At 41.3% G+C, this 21,362-nt stretch overlaps 1 protein-coding gene across 1 annotated transcript in view; it reads left to right on the top strand.

Moving 5' to 3' along the window:
- The window catches only part of DYTN (dystrotelin), a 59,737-nt gene extending 46,428 nt beyond the window's left edge, over positions 1-13,309 (top strand). Inside the window, exons 11-14 of the mRNA XM_061607505.1 lie at positions 2,285-2,355; positions 3,048-3,207; positions 6,988-7,444; positions 12,433-13,309. Coding sequence (XP_061463489.1) covers positions 2,285-2,355; positions 3,048-3,207; positions 6,988-7,444; positions 12,433-12,578 — 834 coding nt within the window. The 3' untranslated portion in view covers positions 12,579-13,309. The remainder of the gene's footprint in view (positions 1-2,284; positions 2,356-3,047; positions 3,208-6,987; positions 7,445-12,432) is intronic.
- Positions 13,310-21,362: the final 8,053 nt, after the last annotated feature.

Genomic DNA, 21,362 nt, shown 5'->3' with positions numbered 1-21,362 from the left:
TAGATTTTAAAGACAATCCTATAGCAGATAGCAATACAAAGAGGCAAATTTAGCATCTTTATTCCTGTGTACAGATCTTGCAAAAATCAATATATGACCTGAGGGTTGTTATTAGAAATATTATAACCATGACACACATGGTTGACCTATAATTATATGTATAATTATGTGTTTTGAATTAAGGCTATGACAGTATCTGTAGTGCATTTATGAATATACGTCCGGGATGTTTTTCAAGGAATTGTCAAAATAAAAGAGAAATGGTAGATAATCTTGTGGCTGATGCTAAAATTCATATTGCTGGATGTAGGAGTGATAGAAACAATGTACTAAGTATTTTAAAATATGAGTTATTATACTGTAGTTATGCTGAAGTTAAGATATTTTAATCAGTGCACAACTTCTTTATAATTGCTTCAAGATAAATGGTAAAACAATTATTTTTATTACAAGAATTTTCAATGCCATTCTATCTGGATTACAAAAATAATACCAGATCTGAATGTTTGAATCAGAGTTAAGGATACAGAAAATTAATAAAATGATGCAAAAATGCTAAATTTGCATCATAAAATCTGAGTACAGATTACGGTTCTTCTTTGAGTGGTCACATACATGTTCAGTTTTCAGAGGGGCAACTCTGTTAGTCCATTGCACCAAAAACATCACAGAGTTTTGTACCTTGAAGACTAACAAATGGCATAGGCTGTCAAGGACTAGAGTCCACTCCATCAGATGCATGAAGTAGTAATCTCAGTAGTAATATATGTGCATAGGTATGCGGAGGTGGAGATCCTGTTCTCATACAGAGGAATTTGAAAGGGAGTCTCCAACATGAAATAACTGCATTAGCATAAATAAATAACAGAGCAAACCTAACAACGTCTACTAAGAAGCTACTCCTATTGTAGTCAAAGGGGCTTCCTTCCAGGAAAGGGAGGTTAGGACTGCAGCCTCAGTTTGTTTCTGTTAGTTTGGGCATGAAAAAGGACAATGGTTTCCTTTCTTACAGTTTGCTATAGGTAAAAATGAATGTAGCAATGCTTAGATGTTTTATGGTATCCCTAATTACTGCTGTTGTGAATGGTCACTGTTGATTATTTTGCACACTTTTTGTATTTCATTGCCTTGGCGTGGTTCAGAAGCTCCAGCTGGGGCAAAATTCAGCAGCCAGACTGCTGATGGGAGCACTTGGCCAACAACATGTGACATCACTCTTAATACATCTGCACTGGCTGCCCATTCACTACCGAGCCAGGTTTAAGGTCCTCGAGCCTCCGCACGGGGGGCTAATTGTGGGGTGGAGCACGCCCCAGGCAGCGACGGGAGGGAGGAGTTAGAATCCTCCCATCTATGACCCGGCTCTCACGAGATCACCCACAATCCTGGGCAGTCTCGCGAGAGCAGCCAAGGGGTGGAGCCAGACCTGGGCCTTTAAAGCCCCCCAGTAAGGTCTTTGTATTAGTTACAAAGCCCTGAACAACTTAGGTCCTGGATATCTTAGGGACCACCTGAACCCTTATATCCCAGCTGGATCACTGAGATCATCTGCAGGAGTGGCTTTGGTTGTCCCCGGAGTTGGCAAGGCTCATTTATCATCAACCCGAAATGGAGCCTTCAGTGTCATCGCCCAGTTCTCTGGGATGCTCTGCCAACAGCGTTTCTATTTTAACTTTTAAGCACATGCTGAAAACCTTTCTGTTGCACCAGGCTTAGGCAGGCAATTAAGATGATTTTTTGTAATAGTTGACCTTTGATTTAATTGTATTTTTAAGGTTTTTATTGTGTGGTTGCTGTTTTTTTAACTTGTTGTAAACCCCTTTGGTGTTTTTAACAAAATGGCAGTATACAAATATATTTATAAATAAATAAATAAATATTCAGTTCACTGTTTCTCTCTACACTCATGCATATATATATTCCTGCCCCTTGAGACAAACACATTTTGTGCAACTGATGAACTAGAAGTTCCATAAATTATATTGGTTTTCATGGAGCCACAAGACACTCTGTTGTTTTTTATTCCCTGATATGGGTGATTAGCCCCCGAGACAGCATGTAGCGGAATCTTCTAAAAATCCACTGTTAGCTATGGATATAAGGAGCCACCTACTAAGACTTGTGGGCCATGTCCACCTACTTCTGTTCTTCCCATTCTGATCAACAGTGCATAGTGAGTATAGTAGATGGATGTCCTTGTGCAGCTGCATTTTGTTTCATTTGTGCACCTGCTGTGGTCATCACCTTGCTGGCACTCCCTGCCCCCTCTCCTGTTTTTCTACAGGCACTTGCTTCTCTTGAGGCAGAATTGGCTAAAACACAGGAATCCATCAAGACCTTTCGCAGTGAGAGGAGGTGGGTATGAGTACATCTGTAGCCTTGATTAAGATCTCTGAGCTGTGCAGCGTAAAACGTATGGAAACCATATAGTCAGATGAGAGCATAGATCTACAGTGCAGGAAAAAAACCCCACAGTGCACTCAGTCAGTGGCTTATTTCTCTAGCGTTCAGGAGTGTTTATCTCTGCATCCCTATCTCAGCAGCATGTGCGGCAAAGTGGCTTTGCTGGCTTGAAGAGAACTGTATTTATCAATCAGATCTGGCTGCTAAATTAGAGAAGTGGGCGATACATACATCTGCTCCATCTTGAATAGCGAGTACGTAGATAATGTCTCATTCTTCCACTCAGGTGTGGGGGTGGGACATTGATTGCAATCACAAGAGACACAACAAGAGTTGCAATACCGGAGAAAACTGCACAAAATTCCCTAGGAAAGCTACTGGAGCGTGAGCACATTCATCCTGTCTAGGTACAAGTGACTGAGGGATCAGAGAAAGGAAAGCCAGCAGGGGTATGATCTGTGCAGCCGCCCCAAGGTCAACAGGACAGGGTATATCCACTGGCTGCTCTCCAGTTTTGTCATCTCTATAGCTGAACCCCATTACAGTAATGCAAAGCAACACTCCCCATGCTTCCTTCTTATCATTTGTCCATATCCTCCAGGCAACTTAATTAATTAATGCTGTGCCACTCTGTTGCCCTGCAGGTACTTGAAGAAGCAGCTAAGCAAGTGGAAGGGCCAAGTGCAGCTCCTTCACTCCGCTCAGGAAGATAGAAACTGTGCACTAGAAACAAAGATCCATGAGTTAATAGCAAGCCAGGAGAACCTCAGGATGGAACTTCAGGAAATGAGACATGAAATTACGGTACAGAATGGGGTCAGCAGGCCCTTTGCCTTGGGAAGATTCACCCAAAATTACTTGAAGTCTCCATCTTCCTCTCTTGAATGGAGCTTTCTAACACAACTAGGAGTGACTAAGGTCAAGCTCTCCCTGAGGTGGTAAGCCTACTGTATCACTCCAGACTGCAATACTCATTCATAACTAATAAACAAATAAATAAATCCCTCCACACAGAAAACTAGATGTCGGAGAGAGAAAAAGAGATTTTAGCCTAGCCTTATCCCTGACATGTTTGTTTTCTGTGTCTAGCAATCGTTTTATGGAGGAACGTTCCATCATGTGAGTCGCCCAAGCAGCTAGATGCTGCTAAATCCAAAATTCCTAAACCATTAGATGAGCATAGTTAGAAAAATAGTCACATAGGGAATTTTAGCTCCCTTCTCATTTGGAGTCCATACATCATGCTTTCTAGATTAAGCCCTTGCAGTCACAAGATAAAGAACCAACATGAATTAAATGGGGCTTCCTATATAAGACCCTCCGTGGCGCAGAGTGGTAAGCGGTGGTAACACAGCCAAAGCTCTGCTGACGGCCGGAGTTCGATTCCAACGGAAGGAGGAAGTCGAATCTCTGGTAAAAGGGGTCGAGGTCCACTCAGCCTTCCATCCATCCGTGGTCGGTAAAATGAGTACCCACGCTGGGGGGTAAAGAAAGGCCAGGGAAGGAACTGGCAAACCCACCCCATATATACGGTCTGCCTAGTAAACGTTGCAAGACGTCACCCTAAGAGTCGGAAACAACTTGCACTATAAGTGCGGGGACACCTTTACCTTTACCTTTTCCTATACTGAGGGAGTGCTGTCATCACTCCTTATAAGCTTACCTCCATGATTTTCCAGGTTTGTTCCTTGGCTTTTGCACATCTCACATCTGATCTCCCATTTCCAGGGTGGTGTTATTTCAATGGTATGGTACATATTTTGCACACAGACACTTCCAGATTTACTCCCTGACTTCTCCAAGTAAAAGAGCCACTGGCCTGACGGAAGCATTCCTACACTCTCCACCCCTGCAAGATAGTGCAAGCAGAAGGCAAACTGCACCAGAACAGGAACAGTGCTACATGCAACAGATCTAGAAAATGATGCCTTCTTGCATCCTTACCTCCAGTCCAATTAGGTGCATTTATTTTAAGAACCCAGACAGAAATTTAGAAATTTAAAAAGCAAAAACAGCAACATGTTCTATTATGAAAATCCCTTTAATGGCAAGGGGAACGGAGGCTGACCTGGGTTTTCTGTAATTGCAAACTTTGTCTTGACTCTCTTCCGATCACACAAAGAGAATTGGGCAATCCCAGGTGTTTCTGTGCAGGAGGGGAGACACTCTAAAAGAGGAGAAGGGAATTCAAATGATCTAGTCCTATAGCCTGAGATGGCCATGCTTTTAAGTTGATCCTGCACATACCTTCATTAGCAATCTGCTGTGTCATTGGGGTGTGTGTGGAGGGTCCACCTTTGGATGTAGCATGATGCAAATCTTGGTGTCCATAGAGGTATGGGAATGTCTGAGCATGCTTATTTTGTCATGGGTTTTGCTATTGAAAGGGGAGCGGGTTAGTTTTTCATTACACTCAGCTCCCTGCACATTGCCACTGAGGGACTGAAAGCTTAGGGACAAAGCAGATCTTTATATGTGGGGAACTATATAGATTCTGAGGGTGCTGGGAATTGTAGTAGTCCTGTGAGGGGTAAATTACAATTCCCAGGATTCTTTGAGGGGTGGGAGGGAATGGTCTTTAAATGTATGGTGTGTACACATTCTAAGTCACTGGCAACTCTGATGAAGGATTTCAGTATGGACAGACCTCCACCTGAAATCTTGGAGATCTCTAGTCTTCCTCAGGTTGTGATGAAACGATTTAAATAAGAACTTCCAAATCCCTACTTCCCAACCAATATGTGAACATCAATTTGTGTTAGTTAGTTAAATATATGCTAATTGACAGATTTGCATAATATGTTCCTTTTTGAAATTTTCCGGTCCCCTGCTTCTGTTCTTCTGCTTTTTAAATTATATCTTTAGTGGTAATATTCTTTCCCATCCACACAGACAAATGGATAAGTTGGATTTCTCTTTGGCAGGATGATCTATGCAGTTTGATTGCATGAGTCATCCATTCTGGGCATTGCACAGTTTTTTAAGTCTACAATATGATTTCCTTTGTTAAATACTTTGAGAAGCATTTCCAGGCCAATTACACCTTGGGCTGTTATCATCTACATCTTTTATGGACATAGTAGGAGTTGTTTATTGAGGCTCAAATTGCAGTAACTAATTAAATGACTGAAAATTCAGAGAGGTGATGGTGTATTATATAGAACTGGACTTTCTACTCTGAAGTTGAGACAGAGGCAAAGTAGCAAGAAGAAGAACTAAGCAAGCTTGTCTTTGAATCTGGACACAAAAGATTTGTAAAGTATATGGGACTGATTCAAAACTCAGTGAAATTTACAGTAACACTTCTGTTGCTTGCAGACGTTTCCATTAATAGTAGCTCTGAAAATCAATTCAACCATTATAGCCTAATTAGACAATAAGGGATAAGGTGGAGAAACATAGGGTAGGATCCCAAGAACTGACCAGGAAGTCTAGGAAGGCACTGGATAGGTTCTTCTCAAACAGTAGTACGTATGTGTTTGCTCACCCCCGCCGTGCTTTTGAAACTAAAGCGGATTTCCAAAACAGTCAACTATCCAAAATCAAAAGTCTAAAGCTCCACTGGGCTAGCTTTGAGTAAGCCTAAGGTGCTCTTTGGATTACATCTTTCTTTTTTCAGTTTTGGCAACCAGGTTAGTCTGGTTACTGGTTAAGATCTTATTTTGCTCAGCAGTGAAAAACTCAGCTCAAATGATTTTATTCTTGTTTCACAGGTGAAAAACTAATGTCCAGGAAAATTTGGGAAAAAAACAAAAACAATCTCAGCATCACTCAGGAACTCAGTGGGAAAGTTAACAGTGAGCCCTCAATCACATCCCTAACAAGCGTCTTTGCGTTGGACTTCCAGGGCCATTGATTGTGTGGTGGTGGTGGTGGTGGTGGTGATGGTAAAGATGAACCTATTGAGGGAAAGACCTTGAACTCGAGGATCTGTTACATGGTCCTATATGAACAGGGTCTGAATACAAGTGGCATGGTGGGCTCAAAATATCCAGTCATCTTGCGGTCTTTTATCATTCCATCATTTCTATTCAGATTCTGTATTTCATTATTATATAGTCATTATTCACAATGTTAAATATTTGACTGCTGTACTCATTTTTTTATGCTTGCTAGCCTACCATGATTCTAACATTACTAATTCCTGATGAAAGGGACTCTGGTCTTTGGTCTGTTTTCTTATGATAAGGGACAGCCACCATTTGATAGCCTTCAGAGCATTTTAAAGGAGGAGCCCATGTAAGAACCATTCTTTACCTCAGTATTCCCCAACCTGGTGCCCTTCAGATGTTTTGGGCATCAACTCCCATCAGTCCCAATCAGCTTTGCCAGTGGTCAGTGATGATGGGTGTTGTAGTCCAACAACATGTAGAGGACATTAGATAGAGGAAGCCTGCTCCACCACATGGAAATTTCCAGATTTCTTATAGCACAGCAAAACTACCAATTTGGTGCAACCATTCTCTGTACCTTATTAAGTGTAATGAATGATCCCCCCCTCTGTGTGTGTGTGTGTGTTCACATGCATTAAAGTTTTAAGTAACATTTTAATCAACATCTCACATTTCCTTTGCAAACTGTTAGAACATCACTATAAAGAGCAAGGAGTCCTTGAAGCAAAGGAACTTTCAGACTGGATCTGGTTGCCCTCCATTAAAGCCCAACCATGTGAAATACAAGTCTCCGGATCTCCCTTCCTCTTGTGTTAAAAGGAAGTGGCTTTTAGAACCACAGGCTGGTCTTCTTGCCAGAAATTCAGGAGGATCAGCCGAGATCACATTAGGAACAACAGTCTTCCAAAATGATATCCCTGAAGTTGTTCATCCTAAAAACCCCAGGGAGAGAACTGTTCCTCTGACAGATTGCTCTGGCGAGCTAAAGTCTGAAACAAGCAGGGACCATCTCAGTGGTGGGATTAAGATCCCAAGCCCTAAATGTTCCACTGCAACAGAGACTCTTCATAGTGAGAAACAGATGGAAGAGGAGGAGGAACTGCAGCAGCTAATGATGAAGTTGAAGGATGCACTCCATGTGCAGCCAGGTAAGAATTTCCAATGCCACCTGGAACATCAAAGGACTTGAGCTGATATGAGACTCAGCCTTGGAATCTAGCTTCCATGTCACTGCTACTCAGTTGTGGGATACGTTGAAGAGATAATGAAGGAGAGGATCTCTGCCTTCCCCTGCGTGATCACAGCCAGGCCTTGACACTTTTGGAATGAGGAGCAAGAATGTAGGGAGGGGCTGTAGCTCAGTGGTAGAGCAGATGCTTTGCATGCAGAAGGTCCCACGTTCACTCATCAGCATTTCCAGGCCTGAAACCCTGGAAAGCCACTGCCAGTTAGTATAGACGGTACTAAGATGGACCAATGGTCTGACTTAGTATAAGGCAGCTTCCTAAGAAAGAGCAAGTCAGAGAGACTAGCTTTTAGCTTTAGCATGTCTGTAAAGAAATAAATCACCACTGTACACTGGCATATTTGTGCCGCAGCAGGGTAATGTAAATGTTGTCTGTTAGCTGGTGTTTTCCTTTGGTTTAAATTGATATCCTAAATATCTGATCCCCTGGACTTCAGCCCATTTAGTAGTATTCAAATCAAGTCTAGATCTTGTGTCCTAAATCTTGGCACTTTGATTAACTAGATTATGGAAACGTTAGTTAGGGCTGTGTCACCTTGCACAAAATATATTTGGCTCATCATATCTGATTATTTCACAGCAGAAGTTTTCAGATGTTGTTATAGAGAACAATGGTGAAGAAGCTGACATTTGTCTATGGAAGTTCATGCCACAATATATGCAACCTTCACCAACCCGGTGCCCTCCAGATGATTTGGACTACAATTCCCATCAGTCCCAGCTGGAGGTCACCAGCTTGAGGGAGGCTGCTTTAAGGTGTTCCAGGTCTCTTTATACTATGTAGTGAGTAATGTTTTTTAAAGTTCCCCAAGGTAAACTAATCTGAAAAATGTAGGGATTATAATATTTATTTATTACACTTACACCATGTCTAAACTGTCCTTCAGTGCTTGGAGTAGCAAACATATGGAGTCCAGGCAAGTATCCCATCCAGATGGCAGAGGAGACAGACATGCTTAGGTTTGACAGGTCATGTGACTTCAGACCAGGGATGCTTGTGGAATTTGTTCTTTGTAGTTCTGACTTGAACTGCTCTAATCTGTACCTCTAAGATTAATGTGTGGATCAGAATGCAGTTATTCTTCAGATTTTGCACAGCACTGAATTCTGTGATATAGTACCAAAGTGTATATTAAACGTGTGTATTTTAGGATAGAATGTGTTTAAAAGTGTGAACTTAGAGAGAAAACTAGGTTTAGAAATGTGTGAGAAAATACTTATTTAAATATAAATATCCATGCAGATTTTGTTCAAAACATTCATAGGTTAATGTGGGAATGGGATAGAACAGACTCATGAATGAACACATGCAAAACTGACCCAAACAGAAATAGGCTGATCTGTCCACCCCTACATCAGACCATTCTCTAGATGACACATAGGCCATTTATATCAACCAAAGGGAAGCATTCACAGGCATTGCTGTTGTGGTCACTGCCAAATAAGTGGAGGGAGTGACACCTGGCCATGTCAATGTGCTCTCAAAAGCTAGATTAGAAAGGTATCAAAGAGGACCCAGTAGTCCCCCAAAGGCCATTCTGCACAAGAATGTTCACTTGGGAATTGCTGTAAAGCCTGTTTCCAAGTAGGCACAGTCCACTGATCTTCTCCTGGGGACGACCCATTTAATTGCAAGAGCCTGTGCAATCCCATTCATTCCAAAGGGGTTTCTATGGGAGAACTTCCTGGTGGATTGAGGCCTGTTTGCTTGGGGTATAGCACAGTGGGGAGGAGAGCCTGGCTGGGAGTCCAGAGTCTGTGAGTTCCAATCCCCACTCGTGTCTCCTGGGTGTCAAGGGCCAGCTAAAGATCAACTCCACAGTGAGTGGCTCAGGGGTTATGTGCCCTGCCACCTGGGCAGCCGTGGGCAAGCTGCAGAGTCCCAAGGAGCCCAGTTGCCCCCCAGCCGGCAGTTGCAGACAAGGAAGGGGGTGGCTTGTGCAGCTGTGGCAAGTTGAGCAGGCCCTAGCCAGGTGGTGAGGACTAGCCTCAGAGGGAGGCAGTGGGAAACCCCCTCTGAATACCGCTTACCATGAACACCCTATTCATAGGGTCGCCATAAGTCAGGATCGACTTGAAGGCAGTTCATTTCCATTTCCATTTAACTCCAGAGAAGTTAACAGGAATAAGCAATCTGAGGAATATAGCCTTCATGTCAGATGCTGCCCACATTTGCATTTTTGGATGTTCCTAGAGAATATTCCATTTTTTCAACTTGTGGCTTTTGTTTTAGTTCCTGAAACATTTATTGAATGCCATTCATGCCTGTGTTCCAAGAACAGGATTAAGTCTTTTGGTATCATTATTACTCACCTTTTAGGTATGCTTCAAGAGCTCTGTGTATGCTTTCCCATCCAAGAGGTTCCCATTTACTTGTGCTCCTCAATCAATTTAAAAGATGCAAATTTCATTCGTTTCCCAGGTGGCCAAATTATTTTTCAAAAGGTATCTAGGGGTTTCACATTTTTTCTGATGACACAGGAAGCCGTAATACTCATAATCTTTCATGTAAGTCCATTTTTAAGAGTGTGACTGCTGATTTTAAATGCTCGTTATCATATATTTGAATGTATTTGGCTTATCAAGTGTGTTGTTAAATAGATAGCTTGTGTCATTTTAGAGATGCAGCAGTTTTGCACATTACATTGAACTGATAGCTCTAAGATGGACATTTTATAGATAAGGGCAAAAAATAGTATCTTTGTCTCATGACTATTCTTTCAAATTCTCAAACTTGCTAAGACTGCTATTGTTATGCAGAGCACCAGTGCAGTAATAAATTTAGATGAACTTTCTTAATTACTCTCAGTGACCCTTCTATTAATAAGAATAAATCAAGATGGGAAGGGAAGTGGGAAGATCAGGCAAAGCAGTTACCACAAGCTTCTAGATATATGATCACACTTACTTTTACTCCTTTGAGTAATTAAATTGTCTTATCTATGTAAACAACTGTTTGGTTTCTTTTAGTTGCAGGTGAATTGATTCTGATGCAATAGGTTGTATTCAACTAAGTCCTACTCCAAGTAGACCCACTGAAATTTATGAACCTAAGTTAGGTTGCAATCCAATACACATCTACTCAGACGTAAGCTCCATTGGGTTCAATGGGACTTACTCCTAGGTAAGTCTGTATTGGATTACAGCCTTAGTAATGTCTATTAACTTCACTGGGTCTATTCTGAGTAGGGATGAAGGAGAAATTCAATAAGTTCACATTTAAAGCCTAATTTATTAAATTTGTACTTTTCAAAACAATATGAGAATCAAAACACAGCCATCCTTTGAAATTTGCACTTCTGATGCAGTTTTCTAACCGAACAATGTTTACAAAAATGCATTATATTAGAAGAAACTTCTTGCAAAACTGTGTACATTAGTTAAAACTGCCTACAAAAATGTTATTAGGAGAAATTCAATCTGGAATGCTGAAGAATTTTCATATGATTTTTTTTAAAAAAAAAATCGCAAATTGCTGCAGAAATGTGGAGAACCGAATTTAGGATTTGAAAAATGAGAAACTGAGAGAAGTGAAACTGACAGATCCTTTCTTCTCTAACGCTAAATAGGACTAGCTAAAAACACTGAACAGTGACAGCAGCCAGACTGGCTTATCTCACAGAAATTGCAGGGGCTGGGGGGAGCTCACATTGTACTTCATGACTTCCTTTCTAAGAGGGCTAGAGACTAATTTTTTCCCAATGAAAGCTGGTGGTCTGGGACCCCTGTTGGATATGGGGCCTGGTACCCCTGTTGGATATGGGGCCTGGTACATCTGTAACCCCAGTCCCCAACTTTCGGCAGCCCTGCTTTGCTTCCACAGTCCCAGCACAATGGACTGTTGGAGTCAAGTGTTCTTGGCCAAACCATGGCTTAGCACAAACGAGCAGGCTCCCGAAAAGATCACGCCTGCTTTCCTTCTCCCTGGTCATTTTACTGCTGCATTGTGCTATACTGAGCTGTGGCGTGGCTTATCATGTTGTCTAATCCTGAGCTCACAGTTTAGCTTTCCCAAATTACCATGAGCTGTAAACTACAGGATAAACCTTGGTTACAACTCATGATTTTGTTGGAAAGAGTTAAACCATGAGCCTAGGCCTGGTTGATACACTGTGTCAAACTATGGCTTAGGGCGGGAGGGTAGCACTCCCATTCAGTGATTCGCAGCAGCGTCAATTCCTGACCCTGCCACAGATCACAGAGTGTTAGCTCCCCAGAAGCCCCTTCCTACAGACCATGCTGGCTTCAATAAGACTGCCCGCACACTCCACTTACCTCTCCCGTTGCTGTGCACACTGCACATGCATGCCTACCAGCAACTAAGATGGCGGCAGGGGCTTCCCTAAGGGACTGATGTTCCTGCTGCCATCTTGGTTAATGGCAGGCATCTGCATGCACATAGCATAGCACACATGGGTGTCATCAACCAAGGTGGTGGCAGGGGCATCAGCCCCCTGGGGAAGCCCCCCCATCTAGGTTGATGGTAGGCACATGCACACAGCACTCATGGCATTCACGTGAGGCGATGGGAGAGGCAGACAGGCCATACGGATGTGTGCCATGGGCACAAGGCAGGCTGGTGCCCAAGGGCCCATTCATGCCTGGCACCAGCCCTATCACCATGATCTCTCCAGGAGCCCACGTTTGCTTATTTGTGCTAAGCCATGATTTCTAATTGTTGTTATATATGCAATTGTTTTAACTGTTTTCAGAAATATTAATTGTATTGAAATGATTAATAAATGAAATAAATAAATAACAACGAAGCCAATAATGATGAAATCTCAGTCTTACATGAAAAGTGAAAATGCTTCGCTTATTGGTTTTGTTTGTTCAAATCTACATTGGAGCCACATATTCTTTCCTCTCTCTCTCTTTTTTTTATTCCAGGTCAGCCCTCTGTTTGTAAGGCGGGATTGCTCTCAACAGCCAAGATTGTTCACAAGTCTTTCTCTGATCTCATCAGCCAAGTAACCTTGCCAACTAGGAAATGTGACAATGGTGATATTGGTTCTCTTTCCTCCATCACTGCCTGATTGTCCAAGGGGAAAAGACCACCACATAATATTGATTCTCAGAAATGTCCAGATATTCCTTTAGAATTAGCTGTCATAGTTATATATTTTGACAGAGGATTTCTGTACAATGCTACAGACAAATCCTTCCATACAGTAGTTTTTCTGGTTTTGTGTTCTAATTTTTATACTGCAGTGACATTAATCCATCACATACTTATGTTAACAAATTTTCAGTGGTCCTGTCACATGGTTGTTCAACATCTTTAGGTTCCATCCGGTCCGTTGAGCACTTTTCCAAGGGCAAAAAGGGGTGTTCTAGAGCGAGTTCAGTGTGGATTGGGAGAAGCTTTAGATTTGTCATATCCAAGGCATGTCCCCAGAATTTGTGTGGGTGGGACTATGCTAGCCTTGGAGCTGTTGCAGTTAGTTTCCTTCCCGTTGGAGCCAATGGTGGCAAATAGGAAACAGATCCTTGTGAGGAAAAAGATAAAAGGCTACCCTGCCCACCTTTCACCCTGTTCAGCAAAAGCCCACCAGGGCTCAAGAAGTATTGGTTCTTCTACCACAGACTCGCCCCTGATCTCCATAAGATTGCTCTGGCCAATACCATCTAGCTGGCTAATCAATGCATTTAAGATTGATTAACTCCATCTGTGTTTGCTTTTTGTCTTGGATTTTCTAATATTTTAAACATTTGTCCAAGGCATATTATATACGTTTAGAATATCTGGTTAATCAATTAATTGAAAACCCCCCATACATTTCTTTGTTTATTTAAATAATGTATTCAAGTAATTTTAAATACATAATTTAGATTGTTTTGAATATATTTAATTAACTGTGTGTCCCATTTCCTTTCTAGTGAATTTGCTCACAATCATAACTTAATATGTTTATTTAAAAATCTGATCTAACAGCCCTACTTTTTGTGCAAAGGAGATAGATATTAGCAAATTTCATTAGCGTGTTTTGGTCACAAGCAGGTATTCTCAGCTCCTTGTGGTCTAGTGGTTGAGGACAATGTGAGACTGTGTGCTCAGAAGAGCATGCTGATCAGACCAATGGTTAGGCTATGAGTCTTATCAGAAAGTTGCAAATTACTTTGATTTGACAGGACTTCCCTGTAGGAGACCTTCATGCAGCAGCTAAAGTCTCTTTCTGATGTGTCTTTGGTATCTTGGTCTACCTTTAGATAGGTTCCATATACACTGCAGTAGGACTCCTAGTACTACAGGCTCAAGTACTGGACTGTCCAGCCTTCAGTTAGCTGTACTGCAAACTTCAAAGAATAAATGAATATTTGTTATTTGTTAATTAACATATCTATTATTAAATTTGTATCCCACACTCCCTACCAAAGAGAGCTCCTTTGATTTTGAACATCAAAGAGTTTTTCGACACCTTAAAGATTAGGAAAGATATTGTGGCACATTTTGTGGGCTAGAGACCATTATATTGTGGCAAACAATTATCATCCCTAGGCCTTTCAAGCTGACATTACTATGGATGTGGCACTCCAAAAGGTTTTGTTTGAATCAATACATTCAGTGTAAAACCACACCGTGTGACACAAGGAACATCGTTGTTGTTTTTTAATAAAGCACATATACACATTCAGGTAAGGTCACTGTTCAATGAAATAGAACCTGATCCCAGCTATAAGATGGACATGATATATCTATAAGATGGACATGATATATCTAATAGTGGCCTCTCCAAGAGAGAAGAGCCTCAGCCTTATGCGTGCTAACATACAAGTAAATATTTTGACGTCTGTGGGGTTGACACATTGCTGTCAGTGTGAGTTTAGGAGACGAGTCCAATGGCATGACTTCAGTTGTATCAGCTAGCACCTGAAGATGAGGAGCAGCACATTATCTTCTTTTCCAGAGCTATATTGGGAAGCCAGTGCAACCTACTTTTTCCATTTCCTCCCATCTCGTGGAAGTTACACATGCAGAACCAATAAGTTGACGATCTGCTTATAAATCATGCGGTTTATTAAAGAAACAGAATCCGTGGGCTTCAGAATTAAAAATAAAAAACAAGCAAAGCTCAGTCATCTTTGACCAATGACCTCCAGTTAAAGATTAACAAAAGGGATAATCCAGGAAAAGTTAGTTTCAGCTAATTACAGTTTGAAAAGAAGGGAATGAGAGTTAGTTGCAAAAAACTCCCACTCATTTTAATAGGATATAAACTAACAATGAGTTTTTGCTAGATTGCACTCATAGTGTACAGGCATGCTTTTCCCATGAGAAACAATTTTAAATGCAATTAAAGGCAAAAACCAAAAGGTATTTGTTAAAAAAGGGTGGGGGGTGAAGAAAATAAACCAGCTGTACAGCTCTAGAGTTGTTTCTTCTTCATTCTTAAATGTCCAGCCATTCTTCTGAGTAAAACAGGCACACTCTTGTGAACATGCATTCTTATTAAGTCTTCATTCAGTTTTTTCTTCTTCCATACAGGAGTCATCTGAATTTGTGAAAATATGCCTAGATGTTGGGAGGGAAAGCAACATGGAAATATATTTCTAGTACATCTGGAAAATTTTAGTTCCCTGACATTATCACGTTGCTTCCTGTTTCATTCATATGGTTTTGAAATATTCTTCATATGATATGATAGCTAATTAACTAGACCATGGGCATACTTCAGATCAGCCTGGCCATGTATTTAGACGGTGCTCGTGGTAAAAGCTTTGAGTGCATAGCTGCTCCTCCTCACATGCAAGCTTATGCTTTATGCAAGAGCTTCACATTGTGTTAGAAAATATAAAGGAGTGATTAACATTAATTGTTCACAGTTTATAGCAGGAATAAGTGATGGAGTACAGTACTTAAATTTAATTCAGATATATACCTTTTACTTGTGGGTAGAGCAGCCAGGTTATTTAACAGGTGTTAAGAGGCAGTTATTCCGTTAAGTGACTTGTATATTAAATGTATATGGAATGAAATATCCCACATATGTACACTTCTTTGGACATTGTACTATCTCGACATATACAACATTCAAATCACCACTAAAGCCACAATGAATTATTCAACTAACAGATTAACAGATTATTCAAGGAAAGAACCAGCCCAAAAGATAAAATCTAACTAAGCATGAGATTAAAAAATAGGCAGAAATGTGCAGCATATGCACATCTACTCAAAAGAAAGCCCCATTAAGTTCAATGGGACTTGCTCCCAGGAAAATCTGTTCCTTTCAATTAAATTGACACTGACAGGCCTAGGTTGGATTCTCGTTGCTTCCAAAGTTTCCGTAGTTGGCCCTGAAAGTTTTTAATAACCTTCTCTCTCAGTTACCTATCTATTGAAATGAACATTTTGCACATTGTGCAGCTCAGATGAAGTAAAGAAGTTCCCGCTGTAATGGTCATTACGTTTAAGAATGCTCCCTTTTTATAAGGTGCTATAAAAGGTTCTTCTGTGTGATGATGCCCCATTGATTTTTCTCTTTCATCAATCAAGCATGGACGAGAATGAACACGTAAGATTAACACAGACTGATTATGCAATAAAACAAAAGCCTAGCTAAAATATGGATAGTCTGATCTCTCTCCTTTTTATTGAGAAAATTGCAGAACTACGACTGCTGCTGCATTTGTGGCTTTTTTCTTTTAAAGGTGGAATTAAAGTTCACCAAGACTATGACTGACACTCAGGCTGATTAACACCATTTCCTTACAGTTCTTATTTGCTCAAATGGCTGTGTGTGCCTGGCTGACATTCTTCCCATTTTACGGATGGAGATCTGAGGCTGAGGGATAGTACAGATATGATTTCCTCCCTGCTAACTATGATTAATACATTGGGAACCAGTTTTGGAAACATCACTCTTTTACTTCCTGGGGCTAATTCCACCCTTGTATCTTTATTGTAGTTAGGTATATTGTTGGTTAATAACAACTATGGTTTCCTCCAGTCCAGAATCTGAACCCACAAACTGAAGTCTAATCCATCTAATCAAGCATTCTATATGGGCTAAAAGCTTGCAGATCATTTTGAAAAAAATACTACCCAGTCCAGTAAAATATGAACACAATAACACTGGATCTATGTTTACACATCCTCTGTTCAAGCAACTGAAAGAAAAGCAATGGCACAGTTCCCATTCACTTTGAAGGTGCTCCAAGTAAGAGTTCCAGTGGTATTATGCCTATTTGGTGTATCTTTTGGGCAGTCCAACACCAATAATTCATCCATCTTTACTTATATCCCTTTGATGCCTGCTTTAGTTGTATTTTGCATATCTTCCAGCATGTTTTACTCTGACAAAAATAATGCCTGGATTGCTAGAACTGTGTCACGCAAAGGACCCATTCAGTAACAGTCACAGCTAAGCTCCACTGATAGCAGTGGAAAGGACTTAACAATGAATTTAAATCATGTTGATCTTAGTGGGATTTGCAGCCAATTTCTAACCATGTTTACCTGGATTTAACTCACATGTATCTCCAGTGAATTTACTACAAAATCAAGAGAAAAGAAAAAGAAAAGAACTGCACCCTTAGGCAGGGACCTAGGCAGGGATTCCTTCTGACATTAATACTAGTGGGGTGGGGAGGTGCTACAGTTTGTGCTCCTTCAATAGCATTAGAAGATCTTGGACTAGGGTCCCCTATGTAGCACTCACAGACATCCTTGGACATCTCCCATAGCATCAGCGAAGCACCTCTGCCCCTCCCAATTTTTTGTTTTAGATTGAGGGTTTGGAGATCTGGGGGAGGTTGCTTAGTTGGGGGAGTTACCTGGTTTTTTTTTCCTGGGTGTTACCTGCTTCTTTGGGGCTGGGTTATATTTGTTTTGGAGTGTGTGTAGGTGCTTTACCTGGTTTTTTTTGGGGGGGGATTCTAAGCATCACCAGGTTTTCTTCTATGAAGAGGGTATTTTGTGGTGCCCACCCCAGTTTCTTAGATTTCCAGATATTTTCCCCAGTACAAACAGGATGGGGACTCCTGGTCTAGGCCATGAGGAGCAGCCCATGACATATCTCTTTCCCACACCAGTGTTATCCCTCTAGACAAAACTGAAGCAATGCTGTGGTATGGACTGCTACCACTGCCACTATGCAGCGTGGGAAAGAGGACTGCTAAAGCAGCCCCCATGCTGCAAAGGCAATGTCAGAAAGGCCCCTTAGTCACAACTAAATTTTGCTGCATTGTGATCTGATTATTTTATAAGTGTCATATGCATTGATGCTACCTTTCTGCATGCTGGATACAAGGTAATAGCTTGGCTTACTCATTGTGAGCCAAGATGGAAGAGCTGCAGTTTGCTGCGAGGTTTCAGCCAATTGCCTTTTCCCTAGGCCGTGGCTTCTGGAAAGTACACAATCTACATAGATATCCCAGAAGAGTTGTGCCAGGTCCCAAAACAGAGCCCCATGCTTCAAGTTCTCCGATGACTTCAGGAAGATCATAAAGTCCCAAAAGCCGCTGACAGAGTCAGAAACATGTAGCTTCCGCATCTCTAGCAAGATGGCCGATGAGGATTCCCAACACTGGGGATCAGCTCGGCCAAGAGCCATGGGGTCGATCTGGCTGTAGCAGAAGAAAGGTGTCACATAAAATAAGCCCATGATGAAAAGAGAGCAGGTGAATTTCATGTTGCAGAAAATCTTTTTTGAGATGCTAGAATCCATAGACTTCTGGAACCTGCCAAGAGCAAAGATAGCATAACAATCCCCTACCCATCATAAGAAAGGGCTATAGCTCAGTAATAGAGCGCATGTTTTGCATGCAGAAACTCCTAGGATCAGTGCTTGGCATCTCCAGGTGGGGCTGGGAAAAACTCCTGTGTGAAATTCTGGAGAGCTGCTGCCAATCACTACAGACAACACTGAGCTAGATGGACTCTAGATAAGGCAACTTCCTATATTATTTGGGCTCAGGACGCAAATAGGATGCTCATGTGATCCCTAGTTCTGTCTGTAGTCTTGCCAACATAAACTCCCCAGTGCTCTATTCACATTTTTACAATAGGCATTATCATTTTCAGCTGACATCCAAAGAACCTCCCCATTAGTTTCATGCACCATGGGGTACTTTGGGATTTGTCTTTCTCCAGCAGCCCACATGGCAAAAAGGCTTTTGAAGCTGAAGAAAACTACAAAAGCAATTTGTAGTGTGGCATAGGGGTCTGCCATTCAGTGAGGGGTGGCAAGACCAAAATCCCATGAGGCATGTCTAACGTAGCTCCTTGGATCATGACAATTGTCTTATTTTTCTTTTATCCTGGCTGATTAACCAATTCTGTGTTTGAATGTGGTACCTAAGAGCAGCTCAGCAGTGAAGCAAAACGAAAGCTGTATCTCCATCCATGAAAAATTGGGACAAGTTCCTCTGTCATGAAAAACTGGGGTAGATTCCTCTGGTTTTGCTATCAGAGCTATTCTGTTGAGATGAAGCTGGGAATTGTTTAGACCAGGGATGGGAAACCTGTGGCCTTCCAGATGTTGGACTCCAACTCTAATCAATCCCAGACAGCATAGGCAATGTTCAGAGATGATGTGAATTGTAGTACAACAACATCTGGATGGTCACATTTCCCATCCCTGGTTTAGAGATACCTGGTATCACTGTAAGTGGTCACATTAGATGGTTCACTGGGTCCTTCCAAATTTTGTCTGTCTTTTGCACAAACTCACCTATTAGCTCCTCTATTCATTACCACTTCTATGCCTGTTGTGATGCTGCTGTCTGTGACTGGAATGTTATTTCTGAAGCCACTTTCCAGGTTTTCATTGCTATGTTCTGCACAGAGCCAAATAAATTGTTCTTTTTCTATCTGTAGTACTATCAGTATATGATTTCATTATGGGGTGTCTGAGCATAAGATAAACCCCTTATTATTTTGTTTTATTGTTTTTGGTTTGCCTTTATTTTTGTAATGTTATTGGAAATCAATTTCTTATAAGTCCTGCAGAAGAAAATTATTATTAGTTTTCGCACGTTCACCATTAGAATAAAATAAAAATATATTTAATTACTAATTTTGAAACTCAGGCATGTTAACTGTAGCTATTTCCACATATTTTCCAAAGATTCTTTAAACACTGATTTTTTGCCATAATAATAGTTGAGAAATATGGAATCTGTAACTGACACACTCTGTATCATGGACATATCTATAATCTTTCATTGATATATTTAGAATGCAGAATAAGTGAATTTATGGATTTGCAAGTTGCCTTATTTCTAAATTTTAATATGAGCATGACTGGGGGAAAAGGGGTGGAATAAAACAATTAATGTTCATATTACCAGATACATTTATTTGAATTCTTCTTCTGGAATCGTAAGAAGCCTCAATTCATTTTCATAAAGACAATGATATACCAGCTTCTAAATGCAAGATAGATACTTCAGGTTTGGGGCACGCTCCTTGCTTCTCTATACATGCTAGTTTTTGAGGGACTTCATGCATATTCTCTGTATGATCAGCCAGTATTATATGACTTATGAGCTATACTTTTGGTATAGCAAAACCCTTCTTTACCATCCCTTTTCCCCCATTGCTTCCCTTGTTTTGCTATTTCAGCTATTAAGGTGATGTTTATATGTATATTTTGTACTTTCTAAAGTGCTGGCTGAAGAATTCCCTCTACCTCTCCTTCAAATAGCAAACTCAGGAAGTGGGTGCCACCAGGGTTGTATCCAAAACTTAGAAACAAGAAAGAAGTATCGGCATGACTGGGAGAATCCTAAGGTTTGCAAAAGTGCAATAAATCTTGAAAAAGAAGTAAGGGGCACCCCCCCAATGATGGCTGAGCATGCTCAGTAGCCATGGAATGAAGAGTGACCATTGGAAAAGAAAAATGGATGGTGTGTGTAGGGCTGACTATAATCATGAAGAGGAGAATTCCTTTTAGGAGGCAGGAGACGCTGCAAAATTGTGTTGCAGATCTTGCTTGTAACATCTCTATCTCCAAAAGAGAAAGTTTATTTTGTAAAGCTCAGCAAGTGGTGGGGAGATCTGTACAGTCTACCTTCTTGCATTTCTTGTTGCCTGTTATCTGTGTCCCCCCCCCTCTCTCAGTTGCTTCTTAGCAGTAGTTCTACCCCCTGGGAAGGGTGCTAGAAGCACCAGTAGCCCAGGCTCAGTTGCTTCCAGAGGGGTAGTCAAAGTTGTTCAAGTCAAAGAATCCTGTAGCACCTCTCCGCTGCCCATCAGCTCCTTGCCTGTCTTGCACACATATAAACTAGAAACTACACAGAGACTCTACAACTGTCCAAAGAGCAGCAAACTCTGACAATGTAAATGCCACACTACTCAGCACCTCTGTTGCATTTTACCTGTGTGCTTGGCTCCTAGGCGCTCTCCTTGGTGCTGAAGTTGGCACAAGCTCTTGTGTTTTTCCTTCAGTCTCTGCTCTGGAGAAATAATGACAAGAGATGCACTTACCTTCCTGAATCTGGTGAGGGTCCCTTCTGGAGACTAAAATTGCACCTGGATGACGCCTCTGTTCCAACTTTGTCTCTCCTGAGAATCTGAAGGCTGCATTAGACTTATTTTTTTTCTTCCCCTTTCCCCCTTTATAAAGACGTGGGAGTGGATAGATTTTCTTTGTCTTGCGTCAAAGCTCTGTGCAGAAACCCCCACCCCTTTCAGATTCAGTCCCTGAAGCAGATTATTTCCTGGCCCTCCTACGGTTTATAGTTTATTTTGCAAGCACTTCACAAGAAACTTGTCATAGATTTCACTCAGAGATAATACAAAGACTTGGCTGAAACCTTGCAGCCACCTGATATTTCTCCAGTCTCAGCTGCTGTTAGTGGGTAGGCTGTAAGAT

Source organism: Rhineura floridana, chromosome 2, assembly GCF_030035675.1.
Source record: "Rhineura floridana isolate rRhiFlo1 chromosome 2, rRhiFlo1.hap2, whole genome shotgun sequence".
NCBI lineage: Eukaryota > Metazoa > Chordata > Lepidosauria > Squamata > Rhineuridae > Rhineura > Rhineura floridana.
This window is presented reverse-complemented; position numbering and strand designations above follow the sequence as displayed.